Raw genomic sequence first — 21,324 nt, forward strand, 5'->3', positions numbered from 1 at the left:
CTTGAGCCCCCCCCCCACCCCCAAAGCCACTACCCCCAGTTTGAAGACCTCTGCTTTAGAGGGAATTATAAAATAAAGAACAAAGTGAGTGTGGGCGGCAACCAATGAAGGTAGTGCTTGAGATTCTAGCTTCCTCCTTCATGGAGGAGTGGGCTTAAGCTACTTGCTGATTGGATGGTGAAACATAACAATACCTCACCTGCTTATTGGTCCTCGCATAGGTTGTGCCGACGCCCTGTGTAGCTGGTCCGGTGTATCCTGGCGGGCAGGCTTCACATTTGAAACCTGGGGACGTGTTCAGGCAACGAACTCCAGGAAAGCAGGGTTGAAACCGGCACTTCAAACAAGGAAAACAGGTTATTACACTGCTGACTTTATGACAGGTAACTGGATAATCGGAGCTTCAGTGGGAAAATCTACTGCTGATTAAACAGAAGGTGCCATGTAATAATCAAAGCATTCGTGTTTAGTCCTGACGTCACTTTTATCGAGTATCGCATCATAAAATGGTAATATTAGACCACTGGGTCAATTGTCAAAAAACACAGCACCTGGCCATTTACAAGCACTAGGTGTGCCAGACATAAGGATACAGACAAAGAAGTGTACTTTCTTCTGCTCGGCTCTGCCTTTGATTGACTTCAGATAACAAAGACAAGTTTTCATGACCAAGTTTGTGAAATGAGAATGTATCCCTTGGAAGTCAAGTTATGCTACTGTCATTCTGTCAGAATGTTTTTGTTAAAGTTATCACCAATGTCGGAAAATTGGTCATGGAAAAATGGGAACTTTAAATGAGCTAATGAGAAGTATCAAGGGCATTGGTAGGATGATTTAATACCAAACCAAAAAGGGTCAGCGTAGAGGTACTGATAGAATCACCCTCCAAAGCAAGACTTTTTTAACCACAGAGATTCTATCAAAAAAGTGAAAAAGTGATGATTTTTTAATTTTTATCGTTTCTAAGAGGGTGCTAAGCTCTCTCTTACACATGGAAAGATGGGAGCACAATGTGCTTGTTAAAATACCCCTCACACACTAAAAAACCGTTAGTGTCATGCTTCATCATAGGGGTCTTCCCGCCCCTATAACGGGACGGGGCGTGCTACGACCAGACGGAATACGCGGGAGCACTAAGATGTGACAGAGGCTATGTGTAGGTGCATGGGTATCAGTGAGAGTGTAGGGACCTAACACTAGTGAGTGTGCAAAAAGTGAAAAAATGGAAAAAAGTTTAAAAATTCCCTGGCTTAATAGAAAAAAACAATTTTATTAGCTTCTCTAACTGGGAACATTAAGAAGGGGTTGTGTGGTAGAGCATTAGCTAATACCTAGTCGACATGTTTTGTAAGCAGTCCCCTACTGCTTACTCATCAGGACCATATAATGATCCCTACTGTATTTACTCAGTTCTATCAAATAGTGCCTACTGTCCTACAAACAACCAACAAAAATAAGTTGGCTGTTTGGGCTTCGGGGCATGAGTTGGCCCAGGTGAAGCAGAAAAAATTGACCTGATGTGGTCTCTGTAAAAGAAAGGGAAGAGAAAAGCCAACATAAGTGCATGAATAAGCATTCTTATCTGAGTGGAAAATACAAACAGACAATTATTCCAGATTATTGGAAGCAAACCGCATTATAAATCCTAAAAGCGGTTGGATTCCTACATGAGAATCAACATGTAGTTGTCATGTGTCTCTCGACATCAACTACCTGTCGTTAGAGACAATAGTGGTATCGTATTATCGGGTCCACTGTCATAGCATCACACACACTAAACTTTCATGACTCCATGCACTTCCAACAAACTAGCAATCTAGAGGGGAGGGGGACCTCCTTCGTAACATTTTCAAAAATAGTCAGGATATAGATAACATACTTATCTCAGTAATTATCAATGCCCCATGAGTTTGCAGGCGAGGGGTATTCTGCGCAGTTTACTACAAGGGACAAAATCTCGTGTTAGATGGTTTCAAAATCAACGAGATTTTTGTCAGTACGTTTTATCCCTGTGACCCGTTTTTTGAGACACGAGGTCAAATTCTATTACTTACATTTCTGCCAGAGAAAGAAATCATTGTTCCTACCCCCGTGCTCCTCCGAGGATAGCCGGGCTCGAGTGTCCGTTTGTTTATAAAGGTCCTCGTACTTCCGCGTTTGTTGCATACGAGGGTGCCGCCTACCACGTAACGCTAGTGCGTTAACTTACAAAGATGGCCGCCTGTTTGTGGCGCGGCCGGAGTGTAAAAGCGGAAGTCTTTCCGCGATGTCTACTTTCTACTTGCAATAGAAGATTTTTTGGAGAAAAATTGAGAGACAATTCTAAATACAGAAAAAAGTAATACAGTATATTTAGGAGTGAATTTCTCCGCAAGCGGAATCCTCGTGGTGGCAATAAAGGTACATGGGGGTAGAGTGAGATGAGGGGCTCGGTAATTTACAGTTGGCTCCAGGGTATATCGTCATTTAGCCCGTGTTTGTGTGATTGAATACGGAACACCCATCTCTGTTCCTTTTCAAACAAAAATCTTTCATTGCTTACCAGTTCTATTACCGTCCATGTGATTTCCTCTGGTTTATGATTCATTTCAAGGAAATGGTTGGTCAGTTTTGTACTGGATTTCCTGCATTTGATCGTGCTCTTGTGTTCACCTATCCTGACCTTGACTGCCCTGCTTGTCATGCCCACATATTCCAGTTGGCAGGGACAGGTGATCAGATATATAACATTCACACTGTTGCAGTTGCTGAAAGCTCTCTGTTCCCAGACGGTGCCATTGCTGAAGGTTATTTTTTTACTTTTTTTAGTCAGACCACAAACCCTGCATCCTCCACAAGGATAGTGACCCTGAACAAAGTTGGGGTCCCTTTGTGTATTGTTGTTGGATTTTGGTCTTGTATGGACCAAGACATCCCTCAAGCTCTTTGCTCTTTTGTGCGCAAACATTGGTTTTGGTATTTGTAACCCACCACTGTTCAAAATTCTCCAATTCCTGTTAATGATTTTGGTCACTAAGTTGGAGCTGGTATTGTATGTTGTCACACAAATTGGTTGTTTCTCTTCCTCTTTGGCTGTTTTTTCTTCCAAAAGGCTCTCACAGCAGTTATTCCTTGCTCGGGTGTAGGCCTGGTTGATAACACGGTCAGGATACATTCGTGCTTTTAATTTCTTTTTGAGATCATTTGATTGAATTTTGAAGTTCTCAATCTCTGTACAATTCCTGCGCAGGCGCAGGAACTGGCCGTACGGGAGATTGTCCCGCAGATGCTTGGGGTGAAAACTGTTATACATAAGGAGACAGTTCTTAGAGGTACTTTTGAAATGGGTCGTGGTCATCAGTCTCCCGTCCTTGGGAAAAATGTTCAGGTCTAGGAAAACCAAATTGCTTCTGGAGACTGTGCTGGTAAACCTTAGGAAATCATCCTGTAGGTTGAGCCAGGTTAGAAACTGTTCAGAGCCTCTTTCATCTCCATCCCAGATGATAAGGATATCATCGATGTATCGTTTCCATAGCTTTATGTTGAGTCTGAAGGGATTGTTGGAGTTCAGTATTTTTGTTACCTCGAGATGGTGTACGTACAGACCAGCTATACTAGGGGCAAATGTACTTCCCATGCTGGTCCCATGCTTTTGTATATACAGGGTGCCTTCGTATTCAAAAAAGTTTTCTTTCAAGGCAAGTGCGCAACAATTCATCACCACATTCCGTGGTGTTTGGTATTCCCAGAAGTCCTCAAACAAGACATCTTCAATGATATCTAAAGTGGCTTGGTGGGGCAGGCTGGTGTACAGGCTTTCCACATCACAGCTGATTAATAACTGGGTTTCGGGATCGAAACTTACCTCTTCTAGCAAGTTTAGCACTTCCTTGGTATCTTTCAGATACGTAGATGTTTGTTGGACCATTGGCCTAAGAAAAGCGTCTGCAAATCTAGAGACTGGCTCTAGAATTGATCCAATACCCGAGACGATTGGCCTCCCAGGGGGGTTCTGGAGGTTTTTGTGGATCTTAGGTAGGGTGTACAGATAGGGGGTTCTTGGATTTTTTTGACTCAGAAAATCCCCCTCTTTTTTGGTGATCCAATCATGTGATAGTGCTTCTTCCACCATGGTACCAATTTTCGTTTGTATACTCGTCGTAGGGTCACTGTGAAGGACTTCATAATTTCTTTTATCCTGTAGCAACCTTCTGCACTCCTTGTCATAATCTTCTATGTTCTGTATGACAGTAGCACCACCCTTGTCGGCAGGTTTTATTATCAATCTTTTGTTATTGCTAAGATCACGTAGAGCCTGTCTTTCCTCGTTGGTGGTATTCTGAAGGGCACGTTTTTCCAGGGGATTGATATTCTCCAACTCCCTCATTACTGCCTTTTCGAAGGTAAGTAGTTCGACTGGAAGGGTGTTATCCATAGGGGTGAAGTTGGATTTGGGTCTCAGATTGCTATCCCCATGGTCTGTTGCATCTTCTTTGTCCTTGAAGAAAACTTGCAGTTTGAGACGTCGCATAAATTCCTGGACCTCATGACAAAGATGGAATTTGTCCATACTGGCCGTAGGCACATATCCCAAGCCTTTTTCCAGAACTCTTCTTTGCGGAGGGGTTAATTCAGTGTCTGAAAGGTTCACAACCAAGCTCATTTCTTGCTCGTCGTGGCGCCTGTCATGCTCCTTGTTGAGACTCGAGGAGTTTCTTCTTCCTCGGTGTTCCAGTGGACTGTGGACCCTCTCTGGTTCCTCCCTTTCGTTCGTCCTTGGCGCGCCCCTAAAAAAGGAGCCGAGGGATCAAAGTATCCATAATCTTGCTGTTGGTAACCCCAGGTGGGGTAAGGTCCCTGTGGATGCTGGAAGGGGGGTGGTCCATATTGTTGTTGTTGATGGTATATCATGGGAGGGTTGAAATTGTTCCATCCTCTCGATCCTCTGAAATTAGGTCTACGGAAATTCCTCCTATTTCCTCGTAATCTCGGGCTCTTATTCCTACTAGAATTTGAGCTATTGGAACCTGAGCCAGATGTCTCATCGTCTCTCACATTGTCATTCGTTGTTTTATAATCATCCTTAATGTAGGGATAGATTCTTTCCTTTGTCCATCGGCTGTTGTCCTTCTTTAATTTCTCATATTTGCTGTCTTTTAGAGTGGTCTCAAACTCGTTCAAAGTTTTATTCATTTCGTCTAAGTATTTTTTAATATCGGCTGGAGATTCATAGCTTTTGATACGTACTTCTATAGTTTGTATCTCCACCTTCAGTTCACTGGCCTATCTACTCGCAGTCTTAATGATGAGGACTATCCAGTCCCTGGTACATCGCCATGAAATCTTAGACCAATCAATCTTGAAAGCTTTGTCGTGTAAGAAAATAAATGGTTCATTGCGAACAACAAGGCCAGATGGTGCAGTATTTACTTTTAGGTATTCAGACATTAGTAATCCATGGAGGGCTGTTTTTATTTGAGTTCTCCTTAACTCCTCCAGCTCATCCCAATCATTGTTTTTGTTTGAAGGGCCTGCAGTGTTTAGACCATCAAAGGTTCCCAGGGATGCCATCAGATTGGAGATCTCATCTTCCGCAAAGGCTAGGCCTAGATCTGCCATTGTAATGTAAAGCGAAGTCAGGAGGGGTCCCCTTGTCTGTCAAGAGCTTGTTGTGTAGTGCAGAATCACTCATGCAGTGGTGGAGAGCAAAAAATTGATCGATTATTCAATGTGCTCCCGCAGCTGCGTGCTGCCAGTAAGTCCAAACCAAAAAGGGGAAGCGTAGAGGTACTGATAGAATCACCCTCCAAAGCAAGACTTTTTTAACCACAGAGATTCTATCAAAAAAGTGAAAAAGTGATGATTTTTAAATTTTTATCGTTTCTAAAAGGGTGCTAAGCTCTCTCTTACACATGGAAAGATGGGAGCACAATGTGCTTGTTAAAATACCCCTCACACACTAAAAAACCGTTAGTGTCATGCTTCATCATAGGGGTCTTCCCGCCCCTATAACGGGACGGGGCGTGCTACGACCAGACGGAATACGCGGGAGCACTAAGATGTGACAGAGGCTATGTGTAGGTGCATGGGTATCAGTGAGAGTGTAGGGACCTAACACTAGTGAGTGTGCAAAAAGTGAAAAAATGGAAAAAAGTTTAAAAATTCCCTGGCTTAGTAGAAAAAAACAATTTTATTAGCTTCTCTAACTGGGAACATTAAGAAGGGGTTGTGTGGTAGAGCATTAGCTACTACCTAGTCGACATGTTTCGTAAGCAGTCCCCTACTGCTTACTCATCAGGACCATATAACGATCCCTACTGTATTTACTCAGTTCTATCAAATAGTGCCTACTGTCCTACAAACAACCAACAAAAATAAGTTGGCTGTTTGGGCTTCGGGGCATGAGTTGGCCCAGGTGAAGCAGAAAAAATTGACCTGATGTGGTCTCTGTAAAGGAAAGGGAAGAGAAAAGCCAACATAAGTGCATGAATAAGCATTCTTATCTGAGTGGAAAATACAAACAGACAATTATTCCATATTATTGGAAGCAAACCGCATAATAAATCCTAAAAGCGGTTGGATTCCTACATGAGAATCAACATGTAGTTGTCATGTGTCTCTCGACATCAACTACCTGTCGTTAGAGACAATAGTGGTATCGTATTATCGGGTCCACTGTCATAGCATCACACACACTAAACATTCATGACTCCATGCTTCACCTGGGCCAACTCATGCCCCGAAGCCCAAACAGCCAACTTATTTTTGTTGGTTGTTTGTAGGACAGTAGGCACTATTTGATAGAACTGAGTAAATACAGTAGGGATCGTTATATGGTCCTGATGAGTAAGCATTAGGGGACTGCTTACGAAACATGTCGACTAGGTAGTAGCTAATGCTCTACCACACAACCCCTTCTTAATGTTCCCAGTTAGAGAAGCTAATAAAATGGTTTTTTTCTACTAAGCCAGGGAATTTTTAAACTTTTTTCAATTTTTTCACTTTTTGCACACTCACTAGTGTTAGGTCCCTACACTCTCACTGATACCCATGCACCTACACATAGCCTCTGTCACATCTTAGTGCTCCCGCGTATTCCGTCTGGTCGTAGCACGCCCCGTCCCGTTATAGGGGCGGGAAGACCCCTATGATGAAGCATGACACTAACGGTTTTTTAGTGTGTGAGGGGTATTTTAACAAGCACATTGTGCTCCCATCTTTCCATGTGTAAGAGAGAGCTTAGCACCCTTTTAGAAACGATAAAAATTTAAAAATCATCACTTTTTCACTTTTTTGATAGAATCTCTGTGGTTAAAAAAGTCTTGCTTTGGAGGGTGATTCTATCAGTACCTCTACGCTTCCCCTTTTTGGTTTGGACTTACTGGCAGCGCGCAGCTGCGGGAGCACATTGAATAATCGATCAATTTTTTGCTCTCCACCACTGCATGAGTGATTCTGCACTACACAACAAGCTCTTGACAGACAAGGGGACCCCTCCTGACTTCGCTTTACATTACAATGGCAGATCTAGGCCTAGCCTTTACGGAAGATGAGATCTCCAATCTGATGGCATCCCTGGGAACCTTTGATGATCTAAACACTGCAGGCCCTTCTAACAAAAACAATGATTGGGATGAGCTGGAGGAGTTAAGGAGAACTCAAATAAAAACAGCCCTCCATGGATTACTAATGTCTGAATACCTAAAAGTAAATACTGCACCATCTGGCCTTGTTGTTCGCAATGAACCATTTATTTTCTTACACGACAAAGCTATCAAGATTGATTGGTCTAAGATTTCATGGCGATGTACCAGGGACTGGATAGTCCTCATCATTAAGACTGCGAGTAGATTGGCCAGTGAACTGAAGGTGGAGATACAAACTATAGAATTACGTATCAAAAGCTATCTCCAGCCGATATTAAAAAATACTTAGACGAAATGAATAAAACTTTAAACGAGTTTGAGACCACTCTAAAAGACAGCAAATATGAGAAATTAAAGAAGGACAACAGCCGATGGACAAAGGAAAGAATCTATCCCTACATTAAGGATGATTATAAAACAACGAATGACAATGTGACAGACGATGAGACATCTGACTCAGGTTCCAATAGCTCAAATTCTAGTAGGAATAAGAGCCCGAGATTACGAGGAAATAGGAGGAATTTCCGTAGACCTAATTTCAGAGGATCGAGAGGATGGAACAATTTCAACCCTCCCATGATGTACCATCAACAACAACAATATGGACCACCCCCCTTCCAGCATCCACAGGGACCTTACCCCACCTGGGGTTACCAACAGCAAGATTATGGATACTTTGATCCCTCGGCTCCTTTTTTAGGGGCGCGCCAAGGACGAACGAAAGGGAGGAACCGGAAAGGGTCCACAGTCCACTGGAACACCGAGGAAGAAGAAACTCCTCGAGTCTCAACAAGGAGCATGACAGGTGCCACGACGAGCAAGAAATGAGCTTGGTTGTGAACCTTTCAGACACTGAATTAACCCCTCCGCAAAGAAGAGTTCTGGAAAAAGGATTGGGATATGTGCCTACGGCCAGTATGGACAAATTCCATCTTTGTCATGAGGTCCAGGACTTTATGCGACGTCTCAAACTGCAAGTTTTCTTCAAGGACAAAGAAGATGCAACAGACCATGGGGATACTAATCTGAGACCCAAATCCAACTTCACCCCTATGGATAACACCCTTCCAGTCGAACTACTTACCTTCGAAAAGGCAGTAATGAGGGAGTTGGAGAATATCAATCCCCTGGAAAAACGTGCCCTTCAGAATACCACCAACGAGGAAAGACAGGCTCTACGTGATCTTAGCAATAACAAAAGATTGATAATAAAACCTGCCGACAAGGGTGGTGCTACTGTCATACAGAACATAGAAGATTATGACAAGGAGTGCAGAAGGTTGCTACAGGATAAAAGAAATTATGAAGTCCTTCACAGTGACCCTACGACGAGTATACAAACGAAAATTGGTACCATGGTGGAAGAAGCACTATCACATGATTGGATCACCAAAAAAGAGGGGGATTTTCTGAGTCAAAAAAATCCAAGAACCCCCTATCTGTACACCCTACCTAAGATCCACAAAAACCTCCAGAACCCCCCTGGGAGGCCAATCGTCTCGGGTATTGGATCAATTCTAGAGCCAGTCTCTAGATTTGCAGACGCTTTTCTTAGGCCAATGGTCCAACAAACATCTACGTATCTGAAAGATACCAAGGAAGTGCTAAACTTGCTAGAAGAGGTAAGTTTCGATCCCGAAACCCTGTTATTAATCAGCTGTGATGTGGAAAGCCTGTACACCAGCCTGCCCCACCAAGCCACTTTAGATATCATTGAAGATGTCTTGTTTGAGGACTTCTGGGAATACCAAACACCACGGAATGTGGTGATGAATTGTTGCGCACTTGCCTTGAAAGAAAACTTTTTTGAATACGAAGGCACCCTGTATATACAAAAGCATGGGACCAGCATGGGAAGTGCATTTGCCCCTAGTATAGCTGGTCTGTACGTACACCATCTCGAGGTAACAAAAATACTGAACCCCAACAATCCCTTCAGACTCAAAATAAAGCTATGGAAACGATACATCGATGATATCCTTATCATCTGGGATGGAGATGAAAGAGGCTCTGAACAGTTTCTAACCTGGCTCAACCTACAGGATGATTTCCTAAGGTTTACCAGCACAGTCTCCAGAAGCAATTTGGTTTTCCTAGACCTGAACATTTTTCCCAAGGACGGGAGACTGATGACCACGACCCATTTCAAAAGTACCTCTAAGAACTGTCTCCTTATGTATAACAGTTTTCACCCCAAGCATCTGCGGGACAATCTCCCGTACGGCCAGTTCCTGCGCCTGCGCAGGAATTGTACAGAGATTGAGAACTTCAAAATTCAATCAAATGATCTCAAAAAGAAATTAAAAGCACGAATGTATCCTGACCGTGTTATCAACCAGGCCTACACCCGAGCAAGGAATAACTGCCGTGAGAGCCTTTTGGAAGAAAAAACAGCCAAAGAGGAAGAGAAACGACCAATTTGTGTGACAACATACAATACCAGCTCCAACTTAGTGACCAAAATCATTAACAGGAATTGGAGAATTTTGAACAGTGGTGGGTTACAAATACCAAAACCAATGTTTGCGCACAAAAGAGCAAAGAGCTTGAGGGATGTCTTGGTCCAATCAAGACCAAAATCCAACAACAATACACAAAGGGACCCCAACTTTGTTCAGGGTCACTATCCTTGTGGAGGATGCAGGGTTTGTGGTCTGACTAAAAAAAGTAAAAAAATAACCTTCAGCAATGGCACCGTCTGCGAACAGAGAGCTTTCAGCAACTGCAACAGTGTGAATGTTATATATCTGATCACCTGTCCCTGCCAACTGGAATATGTGGGCATGACAAGCAGGGCAGTCAAGGTCAGGATAGGTGAACACAAGAGCACGATCAAATGCAGGAAATCCAGTACAAAACTGACCAACCATTTCCTTGAAATGAATCATAAACCAGAGGAAATCACATGGACGGTAATAGAACTGGTAAGCAATGAAAGATTTTTGTTTGAAAAGGAACAGAGATGGGTGTTCCGTATTCAATCACACAAACACGGGCTAAATGACGATATACCCTGGAGCCAACTGTAAATTACCGAGCCCCTCATCTCACTCTACCCCCATGTACCTTTATTGCCACCACGAGGATTCTGCTTGCGGAGAAATTCACTCCTAAATATACTGTATTACTTTTTTCTGTATTTAGAATTGTCTCTCAATTTTTCTCCAAAAAATCTTCTATTGCAAGTAGAAAGTAGACATCGCGGAAAGACTTTTGCTTTTACACTCCGGCCGCGCCACAAACAGGCGGCCATCTTTGTAAGTTAACGCACTAGCGTTACGTGGTAGGCGGCACCCTCGTATGCAACAAACGCGGAAGTACGAGGCCCTTTATAAACAAACGGACACTCGAGCCCGGCTATCCTCGGAGGAGCACGGGGGTAGGAACAATGATTTCTTTCTCTGGCAGAAATGTGAGTAATAGACTTTGACCTCGAGTCTCAAAAAACGGGTCACAGGGATAAAACGTACTGACAAAAATCTCGTTGATTTTGAAACCATCTAACACGAGATTTTGTCCCTTGTAGTAAACTGCGCAGAATACCCCTCGCCTGCAAACTCATGGGGCATTGATAATTACTGAGATAAGTATGTTATCGATATACTGACTATTTTTGAAAATGTTACGAAGGAGGTCCCCCTCCCCTCTCAGTTGCTAGTTTGTTGGAAGTGCATGGAGTCATGAATGTTTAGTGTGTGTGATGCTATGACAGTGGACCCGATAATACGATACCACTATTGTCTCTAACGACAGGTAGTTGATGTCGAGAGACACATGACAACTGCATGTTGATTCTCATGTAGGAATCCAACCGCTTTTAGGATTTATAATGCGGTTTGCTTCCAATAATATGGAATAATTGTCTGTTTGTATTTTCCACTCAGATAAGAATGCTTATTCATGCACTTATGTTGGCTTTTCTCTTCCCTTTCTTTTACAGAGACCACATCAGGTCAATTTTTTCTGCTTCACCTGGGCCAACTCATGCCCCGAAGCCCAAACAGCCAACTTATTTTTGTTGGTTGTTTGTAGGACAGTAGGCACTATTTGATAGAACTGAGTAAATACAGTAGGGATCGTTATATGGTCCTGATGAGTAAGCATTAGGGGACTGCTTACGAAACATGTCGACTAGGTAGTAGCTAATGCTCTACCACACAACCCCTTCTTAATGTTCCCAGTTAGAGAAGCTAATAAAATTGTTTTTTTCTACTAAGCCAGGGAATTTGTAAACTTTTTTCCATTTTTTCACTTTTTGCACACTCACTAGTGTTAGGTCCCTACACTCTCACTGATACCCATGCACCTACACATAGCCTCTGTCACATCTTAGTGCTCCCGCGTATTCCGTCTGGTCGTAGCACGCCCCGTCCCGTTATAGGGGCGGGAAGACCCCTATGATGAAGCATGACACTAACGGTTTTTTAGTGTGTGAGGGGTATTTTAACAAGCACATTGGGCTCCCATCTTTCCATGTGTAAGAGAGAGCTTAGCACCCTTTTAGAAACGATAAAAATTTAAAAATCATCACTTTTTCACTTTTTTGATAGAATCTCTGTGGTTAAAAAAGTCTTGCTTTGGAGGGTGATTCTATCAGTACCTCTACGCTTCCCCTTTTTGGTTTGGACTTACTGGCAGCGCGCAGCTGCGGGAGCACATTGAATAATCGATCAATTTTTTGCTCTCCACCACTGCATGAGTGATTCTGCACTACACAACAAGCTCTTGACAGACAAGGGGACCCCTCCTGACTTCGCTTTACATTACAATGGCAGATCTAGGCTTAGCCTTTACGGAAGATGAGATCTCCAATCTGATGGCATCCCTGGGAACCTTTGATGGTCTAAACACTGCAGGCCCTTCTAACAAAAACAATGATTGGGATGAGCTGGAGGAGTTAAGGAGAACTCAAATAAAAACAGCCCTCCATGGATTACTAATGTCTGAATACCTAAAAGTAAATACTGCACCATCTGGCCTTGTTGTTCGCAATGAACCATTTATATTCTTACACGACAAAGCTTTCAAGATTGATTGGTCTAAGATTTCATGGCGATGTACCAGGGACTGGATAGTCCTCATCATTAAGACTGCGAGTAGATTGGCCAGTGAACTGAAGGTGGAGATACAAACTATAGAAGTACGTATCAAAAGCTATGAATCTCAAGCCGATATTAAAAAATACTTAGACGAAATGAATAAAACTTTGAACGAGTTTGAGACCACTCTAAAAGACAGCAAATATGAGAAATTAAAGAAGGACAACAGCCGATGGACAAAGGAAAGAATCTATCCCTACATTAAGGATGATTATAAAACAACGAATGACAATGTGACAGACGATGAGACATCTGACTCAGGTTCCAATAGCTCAAATTCTAGTAGGAATAAGAGCCCGAGATTACGAGGAAATAGGAGGAATTTCCGTAGACCTAATTTCAGAGGATCGAGAGGATGGAACAATTTCAACCCTCCCATGATGTACCATCAACAACAACAATATGGACCACCCCCATTCCAGTATCCACAGGGACCTTACCCCACCTGGGGTTACCAACAGCAAGATTATGGATACTTTGATCCCTCGGCTCCTTTTTTAGGGGCGCGCCAAGGACGAACGAAAGGGAGGAACCGGAGAGGGTCCACAGTCCACTGGAACACCGAGGAAGAAGAAACTCCTCGAGTCTCAACAAGGAGCATGACAGGCGCCACGACGAGCAAGAAATGAGCTTGGTTGTGAACCTTTCAGACACTGAATTAACCCCTCCGCAAAGAAGAGTTCTGGAAAAAGGCTTGGGATATGTGCCTACGGCCAGTATGGACAAATTCCATCTTTGTCATGAGGTCCAGGAATTTATGCGACGTCTCAAACTGCAAGTTTTCTTCAAGGACAAAGAAGATGCAACAGACCATTTGGATACCAATCTGAGACCCAAATCCAACTTCACCCCTATGGATAACACCCTTCCAGTCGAACTACTTACCTTCGAAAAGGCAGTAATGAGGGAGTTGGAGAATATCAATCCCCTGGAAAAACGTGCCTTTCAGAATACCACCAACGAGGAAAGACAGGCTCTACGTGATCTTAGCAATAACAAAAGATTGATAATAAAACCTGCCGACAAGGGTGGTGCTACTGTCATACAGAACATAGAAGATTATGACAAGGAGTGCAGAAGGTTGCTACAGGATCAAAGAAATTATGAAGTCCTTCACAGTGACCCTACGACGAGTATACAAACGAAAATTGGTACCATGGTGGAAGAAGCACTATCACATGATTGGATCACCAAAAAAGAGGGGGATTTTCTGAGTCAAAAAAATCCAAGAACCCCCTATCTGTACACCCTACCTAAGATCCACAAAAACCTCCAGAACCCCCCTGGGAGGCCAATCGTCTCGGGTATTGGATCAATTCTAGAGCCAGTCTCTAGATTTGCAGACGCTTTTCTTAGGCCAATGGTCCAACAAACATCTACGTATCTGAAAGATACCAAGGAAGTGCTAAACTTGCTAGAAGAGGTAAGTTTCGATCCCGAAACCCAGTTATTAATCAGCTGTGATGTGGAAAGCCTGTACACCAGCCTGCCCCACCAAGCCACTTTAGATATCTTTGAAGATGTCTTGTTTGAGGACTTCTGGGAATACCAAACACCACGGAATGTGGTGATGAATTGTTGCGCACTTGCCTTGAAAGAAAACTATTTTGAATACGAAGGCACCCTGTATATACAAAAGCATGGGACCAGCATGGGAAGTACATTTGCCCCTAGTATAGCTGGTCTGTACGTACACCATCTCGAGGTAACAAAAATACTGAACCCCAACAATCCCTTCAGACTCAACATAAAGCTATGGAAACGATACATCGATGATATCCTTATCATCTGGGATGGAGATGAAAGAGGCTCTGAACAGTTTCTAACCTGGCTCAACCTACAGGATGATTTCCTAAGGTTTACCAGCACAGTCCTCAGAAGCAATTTGGTTTTCCTAGACCTGAACATTTTTCCCAAGGACGGGAGACTGATGACCACGACCCATTTCAAAAGTACCTCTAAGAACTGTCTCCTTATGTATAACAGTTTTCACCCCAAGCATCTGCGGGACAATCTCCCGTACGGCCAGTTCCTGCGCCTGCGCAGGAATTGTACAGAGATTGAGAACTTCAAAATTCAATCAAATGATCTCAAAAAGAAATTAAAAGCACGAATGTATCCTGACCGTGTTATCAACCAGGCCTACACCCGAGCAAGGAATAACTGCCGTGAGAGCCTTTTGGAAGAAAAAACAGCCAAAGAGGAAGAGAAACGACCAATTTGTGTGACAACATACAATACCAGCTCCAACTTAGTGAGCAAAATCATTAACAGGAATTGGAGAATTTCGAACAGTGGTGGGTTACAAATACCAAAACCAATGTTTGCGCACAAAAGAGCAAAGAGCTTGAGGGATGTCTTGGTCCATACAAGACCAAAATCCAACAACAATACACAAAGGGACCCCAACTTTGTTCAGGGTCACTATCCTTGTGGAGGATGCAGGGTTTGTGGTCTGACTAAAAAAAGTTAAAAAAAAATAACCTTCAGCAATGGCACCGTCTGGGAACAGAGAGCTTTCAGCAACTGCAACAGTGTGAATGTTATATATCTGATCACCTGTCCCTGCCAACTGGAATATGTGGGCATGACAAGCAGGGCAGTCAAGGTCAGGATAGGTGAACACAAGAGCACGATCAAATGCAGGAAATCCAGTACAAAACTGACCAACCATTTCCTTGAAATGAATCATAAACCAGAGGAAATCACATGGACGGTAATAGAACTGGTAAGCAATGAAAGATTTTTGTTTGAAAAGGAACAGAGATGGGTGTTCCGTATTCAATCACACAAACACGGGCTAAATGACGATATACCCTGGAGCCAACTGTAAATTACCGAGCCCCTCATCTCACTCTACCCCCATGTACCTTTATTGCCACCACGAGGATTCCGCTTGCGGAGAAATTCACTCCTAAATATACTGTATTACTTTTTTCTGTATTTAGAATTGTCTCTCAATTTTTCTCCAAAAAATCTTCTATTGCAAGTAGAAAGTAGACATCGCGGAAAGACTTCCGCTTTTACACTCCGGCCGCGCCACAAACAGGCGGCCATCTTTGTAAGTTAACGCACTAGCGTTACGTGGTAGGCGGCACCCTCGTATGCAACAAACGCGGAAGTACGAGGCCCTTTATAAACAAACGGACACTCGAGCCCGGCTATCCTCGGAGGAGCAAGGGGGTAGGAACAATGATTTCTTTCTCTGGCAGAAATGTGAGTAATAGACTTTGACCTCGAGTCTCAAAAAACGGGTCACAGGGATAAAACGTACTGACAAAAATCTCGTTGATTTTGAAACCATCTAACACGAGATTTTGTCCCTTGTAGTAAACTGCGCAGAATACCCCTCGCCTGCAAACTCATGGGGCATTGATAATTACTGAGATAAGTATGTTATCGATATCCTGACTATTTTTGAAAATGTTACGAAGGAGGTCCCCCTCCCCTCTCAATTGCTAGTTTGTTGGAAGTGCATGGAGTCATGAATGTTTAGTGTGTGTGATGCTATGACAGTGGACCCGATAATACGATACCACTATTGTCTCTAACGACAGGTAGTTGATGTCGAGAGACACATGACAACTACATGTTGATTCTCATGTAGGAATCCAACCGCTTTTAGGATTTATAATGCGGTTTGCTTCCAATAATATGGAATAATTGTCTGTTTGTATTTTCCACTCAGATAAGAATGCTTTTTCATGCACTTATGTTGGCTTTTCTCTTCCCTTTCTTTTACAGAGACCACATCAGGTCAATTTTTTCTGCTTCACCTGGGCCAACTCATGCCCCGAAGCCCAAACAGCCAACTTATTTTTGTCGGTTGTTTGTAGGACAGTAGGCACTATTTGATAGAACTGAGTAAATACAGTAGGGATCGTTATATGGTCCTGATGAGTAAGCAGTAGGGGACTGCTTACGAAACATGTCGACTAGGTAGTAGCTAATGCTCTACCACACAACCCCTTCTTAATGTTCCCAGTTAGAGAAGCTAATAAAATTGTTTTTTTCTACTAAGCCAGGGAATTTTTAAACTTTTTTCCATTTTTTCACTTTTTGCACACTCACTAGTGTTAGGTCCCTACACTCTCACTGATACCCATGCACCTACACATAGCCTCTGTCACATCTTAGTGCTCCCGCGTATTCCGTCTGGTTGTAGCACGCCCCGTCCCGTTATAGGGGCGGGAAGACCCCTATGATGAAGCATGACACTAACGGTTTTTTAGTGTGTGAGGGGTATTTTAACAAGCACATTGTGCTCCCATCTTTCCATGTGTAAGAGAGAGCTTAGCACCCTTTTAGAAACGATAAAAATTTAAAAATCATCACTTTTTCACTTTTTTGATAGAATCTCTGTGGTTAAAAAAGGATGATTTAATAACCTTTACTCAAAAAGAGAGGGGAACACCATGGTATTAGCAGCACCCACACCCACCCAGCCGACGGCTCCTACAGGCCATTCTGTCACAGTGCCTGGAAGTCTGACCGGTCTGACCGGGAGAAGTGGATGCACAGAGGCGAGCATTGGATTTCTAAGTTTCTCCTGAGGTTGCCTAAGCAACCAGAAACCTGAAAAGTGCTGTATACTAAACTTCTCATTGGCATACATGAGTCTGTTGATTTATTTCACTATTTCTTTTTTCACCGAGTAAGAAAACAAATATTACTGCACGTACGCAAGGGGGCCACTAATCTTCTTTTACCTTTTAAAAGCCTAATTTGGTTTTGGTGACAGTCCGAGGCGCGGCACAACACGTATGTTTTTTGCTCCTGTCACACCAGCTGTTTGGGTATAATGGTTAGACTTACCAGTGAAGATCACGTGGTTTAAACAAAGAAAATTGTGAATTTGTGAGTCCTACGGCTGAAACTTTGTACACACCAAATTCAAATGGATCACTGGAAAGTACATCTGTGCATTCTACAAAGGTGAAAATGTCCATCACCTGCTGACTACTCACCTGGTGGATGCAGTATAGCCGAGAGGGCCTAAACACCAGATCTTCTGATATGTAATTAATCTTTTTCCCTAATATCATCAGAGACAACTAAATGACTGCATTGACGAGGCACAACAATTCTGTTTGCACCTTGGAAAACTGGTTTTAAATTACGTCTCGCTGGACATATGAGTGACCAGGCACAAAGTTCCCCCTCTCTGTTCAAGATATTACTGGAGACCATAGTGTAGGGTGACAATTTGTGAAATATGGATTCACAGCCACAACAATCACCAGTTAAGGTACAACTGAGAGCACAGCAGTGACTACACATTTCAGGAATTGGTGCATGCAGTTCTTTTACTTGGTCCTGCCACACCTCCATAGAAGCAGCAGAGCTGGTGACTTGATGGGCTTCACTCTTTGTGGAAAACAAGTTACTTTACTGTTGAGCCGGTCTGGAAACATTTGAGATTCCCCAGTCACTTCATTGCAGGTATGAACCACCTCTGCGTGGCCACCACAAGCTTACTGTGGAGCACAAACATGAACATCAAAACACATCCGACTGCTCAGTACCTCATCGACATCTGTGCACGTAACTCCATTCCCTGAGTAGCCATCCGGGCAAGGGCCACATTGATACCCATCTGCTGTATTTATGCACTTCACCCCTCGGAAGCAAGAGCTGGCGTCGCATTTGGGTTTCGGGGGGTCTGTCGGAATTGGATAATTTGGACTTAAACCTGAAAGCACAAAAACAAGCAAAATAAATTTAAAGCACAGGTCATTCGTTTATTTTAGTGTTTTATTTAGTGCACACATGCTGCCTTACAAGCTCTAGAGAGTGGTTTGATTGGTTAGTAAATATTATTGAAAAACCAGGAACTCTTGGAAGAAGCTATTTGTCTTCTGGAGGTTTAATTTCTCCTGTTTGGAGCATTATTGTGGCTCTGTTGTGTGTATGAGTACCACACCTGAGAGGTGGCGGATGAGCATGGAGGGCCCCAGTCTGGTGAGTAGCATTGTTTTATATGCTATACATTATGTTAACATAGAGCGTGGCCAGCGCTTTCAAGGTATCCTTAATGTGTGTTAATCTATTGCTGTTCCGTGTTGATGATTTTCAGTTAAAGGGTTGATTAAACAAGCTGCTCTATTACAGTTTTCTCAAGACCAGATTAGATGCTTTACATCTATCCTCTGGACTGAGCTGAGAGGAATCTTAGGGCATTTAACCCTTAACTCCAGAGGACATCTTACATATTAGTATGATCTGAACAGCGCGTTCGAACCTTGTAAGCAGGGCTTAATTTGAGCCAGTGGTTTCCGGTGCTTGGCACCAGCACTTAATTGTCAGCACTGGCACTTATGACAGCCTGCCACATGGTGGTGTTGTCTGTCTAATTTAGAGAGGAGTACAACCAAAGTTGTTTATTCATTCAATATACATTAAATATGACTGATACCAAAACCCAAGCCATTCTTATAGCTTTGGGGCCTGGAATAGTCAAAATTGTCAACTTACAGGAGTCTGATGGTTAGCACTAAGCACTGCTTGTAAGCCAAAAAGAGCTTGCTTCTTGGTGCAAAGTAAGAGAAAGATTTACATGACTCGAAGGGGAGTCAAGGCTCAATCCAGAAGTTTTATTTTGAAATTGTTGAAGCCTGTTTATGAGCTTTGGGAGATAAATCAAGCCTGCATTATGTGTGCCCAGTTGTGTCACAAGTAGAACTCTGTCAGCTCTACTTCTTTGGTAACATGGCTAGGACTGAGTGGTGCGTGGAAAGTGTATTTTTTTAACATAAACAGTGCAGCAGCCATTGATATGCAAGCATCATAAGCACAGCATCCCTTGGTTGCCCTGAGGCAACAATCTTCCGATGGTTGAAAGCTGGATTATTTGACCACTCGTTTTATTTGGGGTGTGATGCTTACATCTGAATCATGGTTATGGCATTCTGTTTTGGGGCACAAACTGTATGGAAGTGAGTGGTTTCAGCTCTGTGCAGTACAACATGAAACCGAGGACATTTTCCTTGATACTCTGGTATTTATGGTTCATGAACTTGGAGATAATTTCTTTGCTAAAAGTGTATTTTTTTCAGGTGCATCTGGGTATTGTCTGAGAATTGGCCGTTACAGTTGAAGTTATGAGCGTTTGTAAATTGCACCTGGAAACTGTAAAAGGAAGGCTCGCAGAGAAACTATGCATAACGCCTTTAACTTAGAGCATGGGTACTCACAAACATTTTCTCAAGGGCCATAAAGTTTGGACTATGATGGAACAAGAGCTGCATCGATGTGAGCAAGGTGGGTACAGGGGAAGCTAAGCAGATGCATCTTTTGGCTGAATTGCACAATGTGAGCCCAGAAAACCTGGGATTAATCCCAGCTTCTCCAGTTTACCAAATTGTGTGATCCTAGGCAATAGTTCTATTTAACTTTCCCTCCTTTTTCTTTTATTATCACGTATAAGAGGTCCTCAAAATACATGACTTCAAGATGTGCACTGTACAAAACCTTCTCCTGTGTTTTATTTAATAAACTATAATGTTGTTTATGTATAATGGGAACCAAGCCCACCCAAAGAGTGCACATACTAACTGACTTGCCTCTTAGTTCGCTATTGCATTGTAGTCAGTGTGGGAGGAAGAATTAATATTTCTAGATTCATATTTGAAAACCATCACTTAAAAACATACTTCCCAATGCACTGTTATAATCTGATATACTATGGTGAAATGGTTCTGCATGTTAATGAAATACAGTTTTCAATTTTGATGAAACCTTATCATATTTTTAAACTTTTGCTGCAAGATCGCTTAGAAAATGAAGATATTCCTGAAGTTAAGCATTGCAGAAGAACCTAGTTTGTAGTGAGGGCTGGGCCTTGTTACTCACATTGCTACGTTTGCATAGGCTTATTAGAAGTTTAAACGCCATTTTACCTTTTTGCTGCTTTTTTACACAACACTGCATATAACTGTTGATGTAAGTTAGGCTGCGTGAAATGCTTCACTTGAGAATGGCTTGTTTTCAGCATCCCTAAACTTACATTGTGACTCTAGTCTGCACACTGAGTGCTAAAGCCTCCATGGTTATCATAACAAGGTAGCTGTTTTTCGGTAAGATCGGCTCACGTTTTAGCCATAACATACATGCAGCTGCAGCCAACGTGATTCTGGCGCCTTTAATAATGCACTGTAAGCATGATTTGAATTTGAATTTTAAAATATTTATACAGCGCGCGTACACCCAAAGGTTTCATGGCGCTACAGTAGGCAGAGTCTCTGAGGTCATGGAGCGGGGAGAGAAAATGAGGATAATTTATGAGGGGAATGCTTTGGAAAAAAGAAAGGTTTTTAAGGCCTTTCGAAAGGGCTGGTATTGATTGCAAGTTCTGAGTTGCATCGGAAGGGAGTTCCAGAACACAGGGGCAAGGGTGGAGAATTTAGACCCTCCCCATTTCTTACGACGGAAGCGAGGAACTGTGAGTAGGTGGTGAGAAGAGGAGCGAAGTTCCCTGGGGGGGGACATAAGGTATGATCTCCGAGGAAATAAAAGCAGGGGACCTGCCTAGCTGGGCCTGAAAGGCGAGACAGCCCACCTTAAAAAGGGAGCGTTCGCGCACAGGGAGCCAGTGCAGGGAT

At 42.9% G+C, this 21,324-nt stretch overlaps 1 protein-coding gene across 1 annotated transcript in view; it reads right to left on the reverse strand.

Annotated features, from left to right (window-relative positions):
• The window catches only part of THBS4 (thrombospondin 4), a 247,068-nt gene that overhangs the window by 141,546 nt on the left and 84,198 nt on the right, over window positions 1-21,324 (reverse strand). The window contains exons 7-8 of the mRNA XM_086960723.1: window positions 18,250-18,416; window positions 200-337 (exon numbers count right to left, since the gene is read on the reverse strand). Coding sequence (XP_086816849.1) covers window positions 200-337; window positions 18,250-18,416 — 305 coding nt within the window. The remainder of the gene's footprint in view (window positions 1-199; window positions 338-18,249; window positions 18,417-21,324) is intronic.

This window comes from Lissotriton vulgaris, chromosome 3_1, assembly GCF_964263255.1.
Source record: "Lissotriton vulgaris chromosome 3_1, aLisVul1.2, whole genome shotgun sequence".
In the NCBI taxonomy this organism is placed as follows: domain Eukaryota; kingdom Metazoa; phylum Chordata; class Amphibia; order Caudata; family Salamandridae; genus Lissotriton; species Lissotriton vulgaris.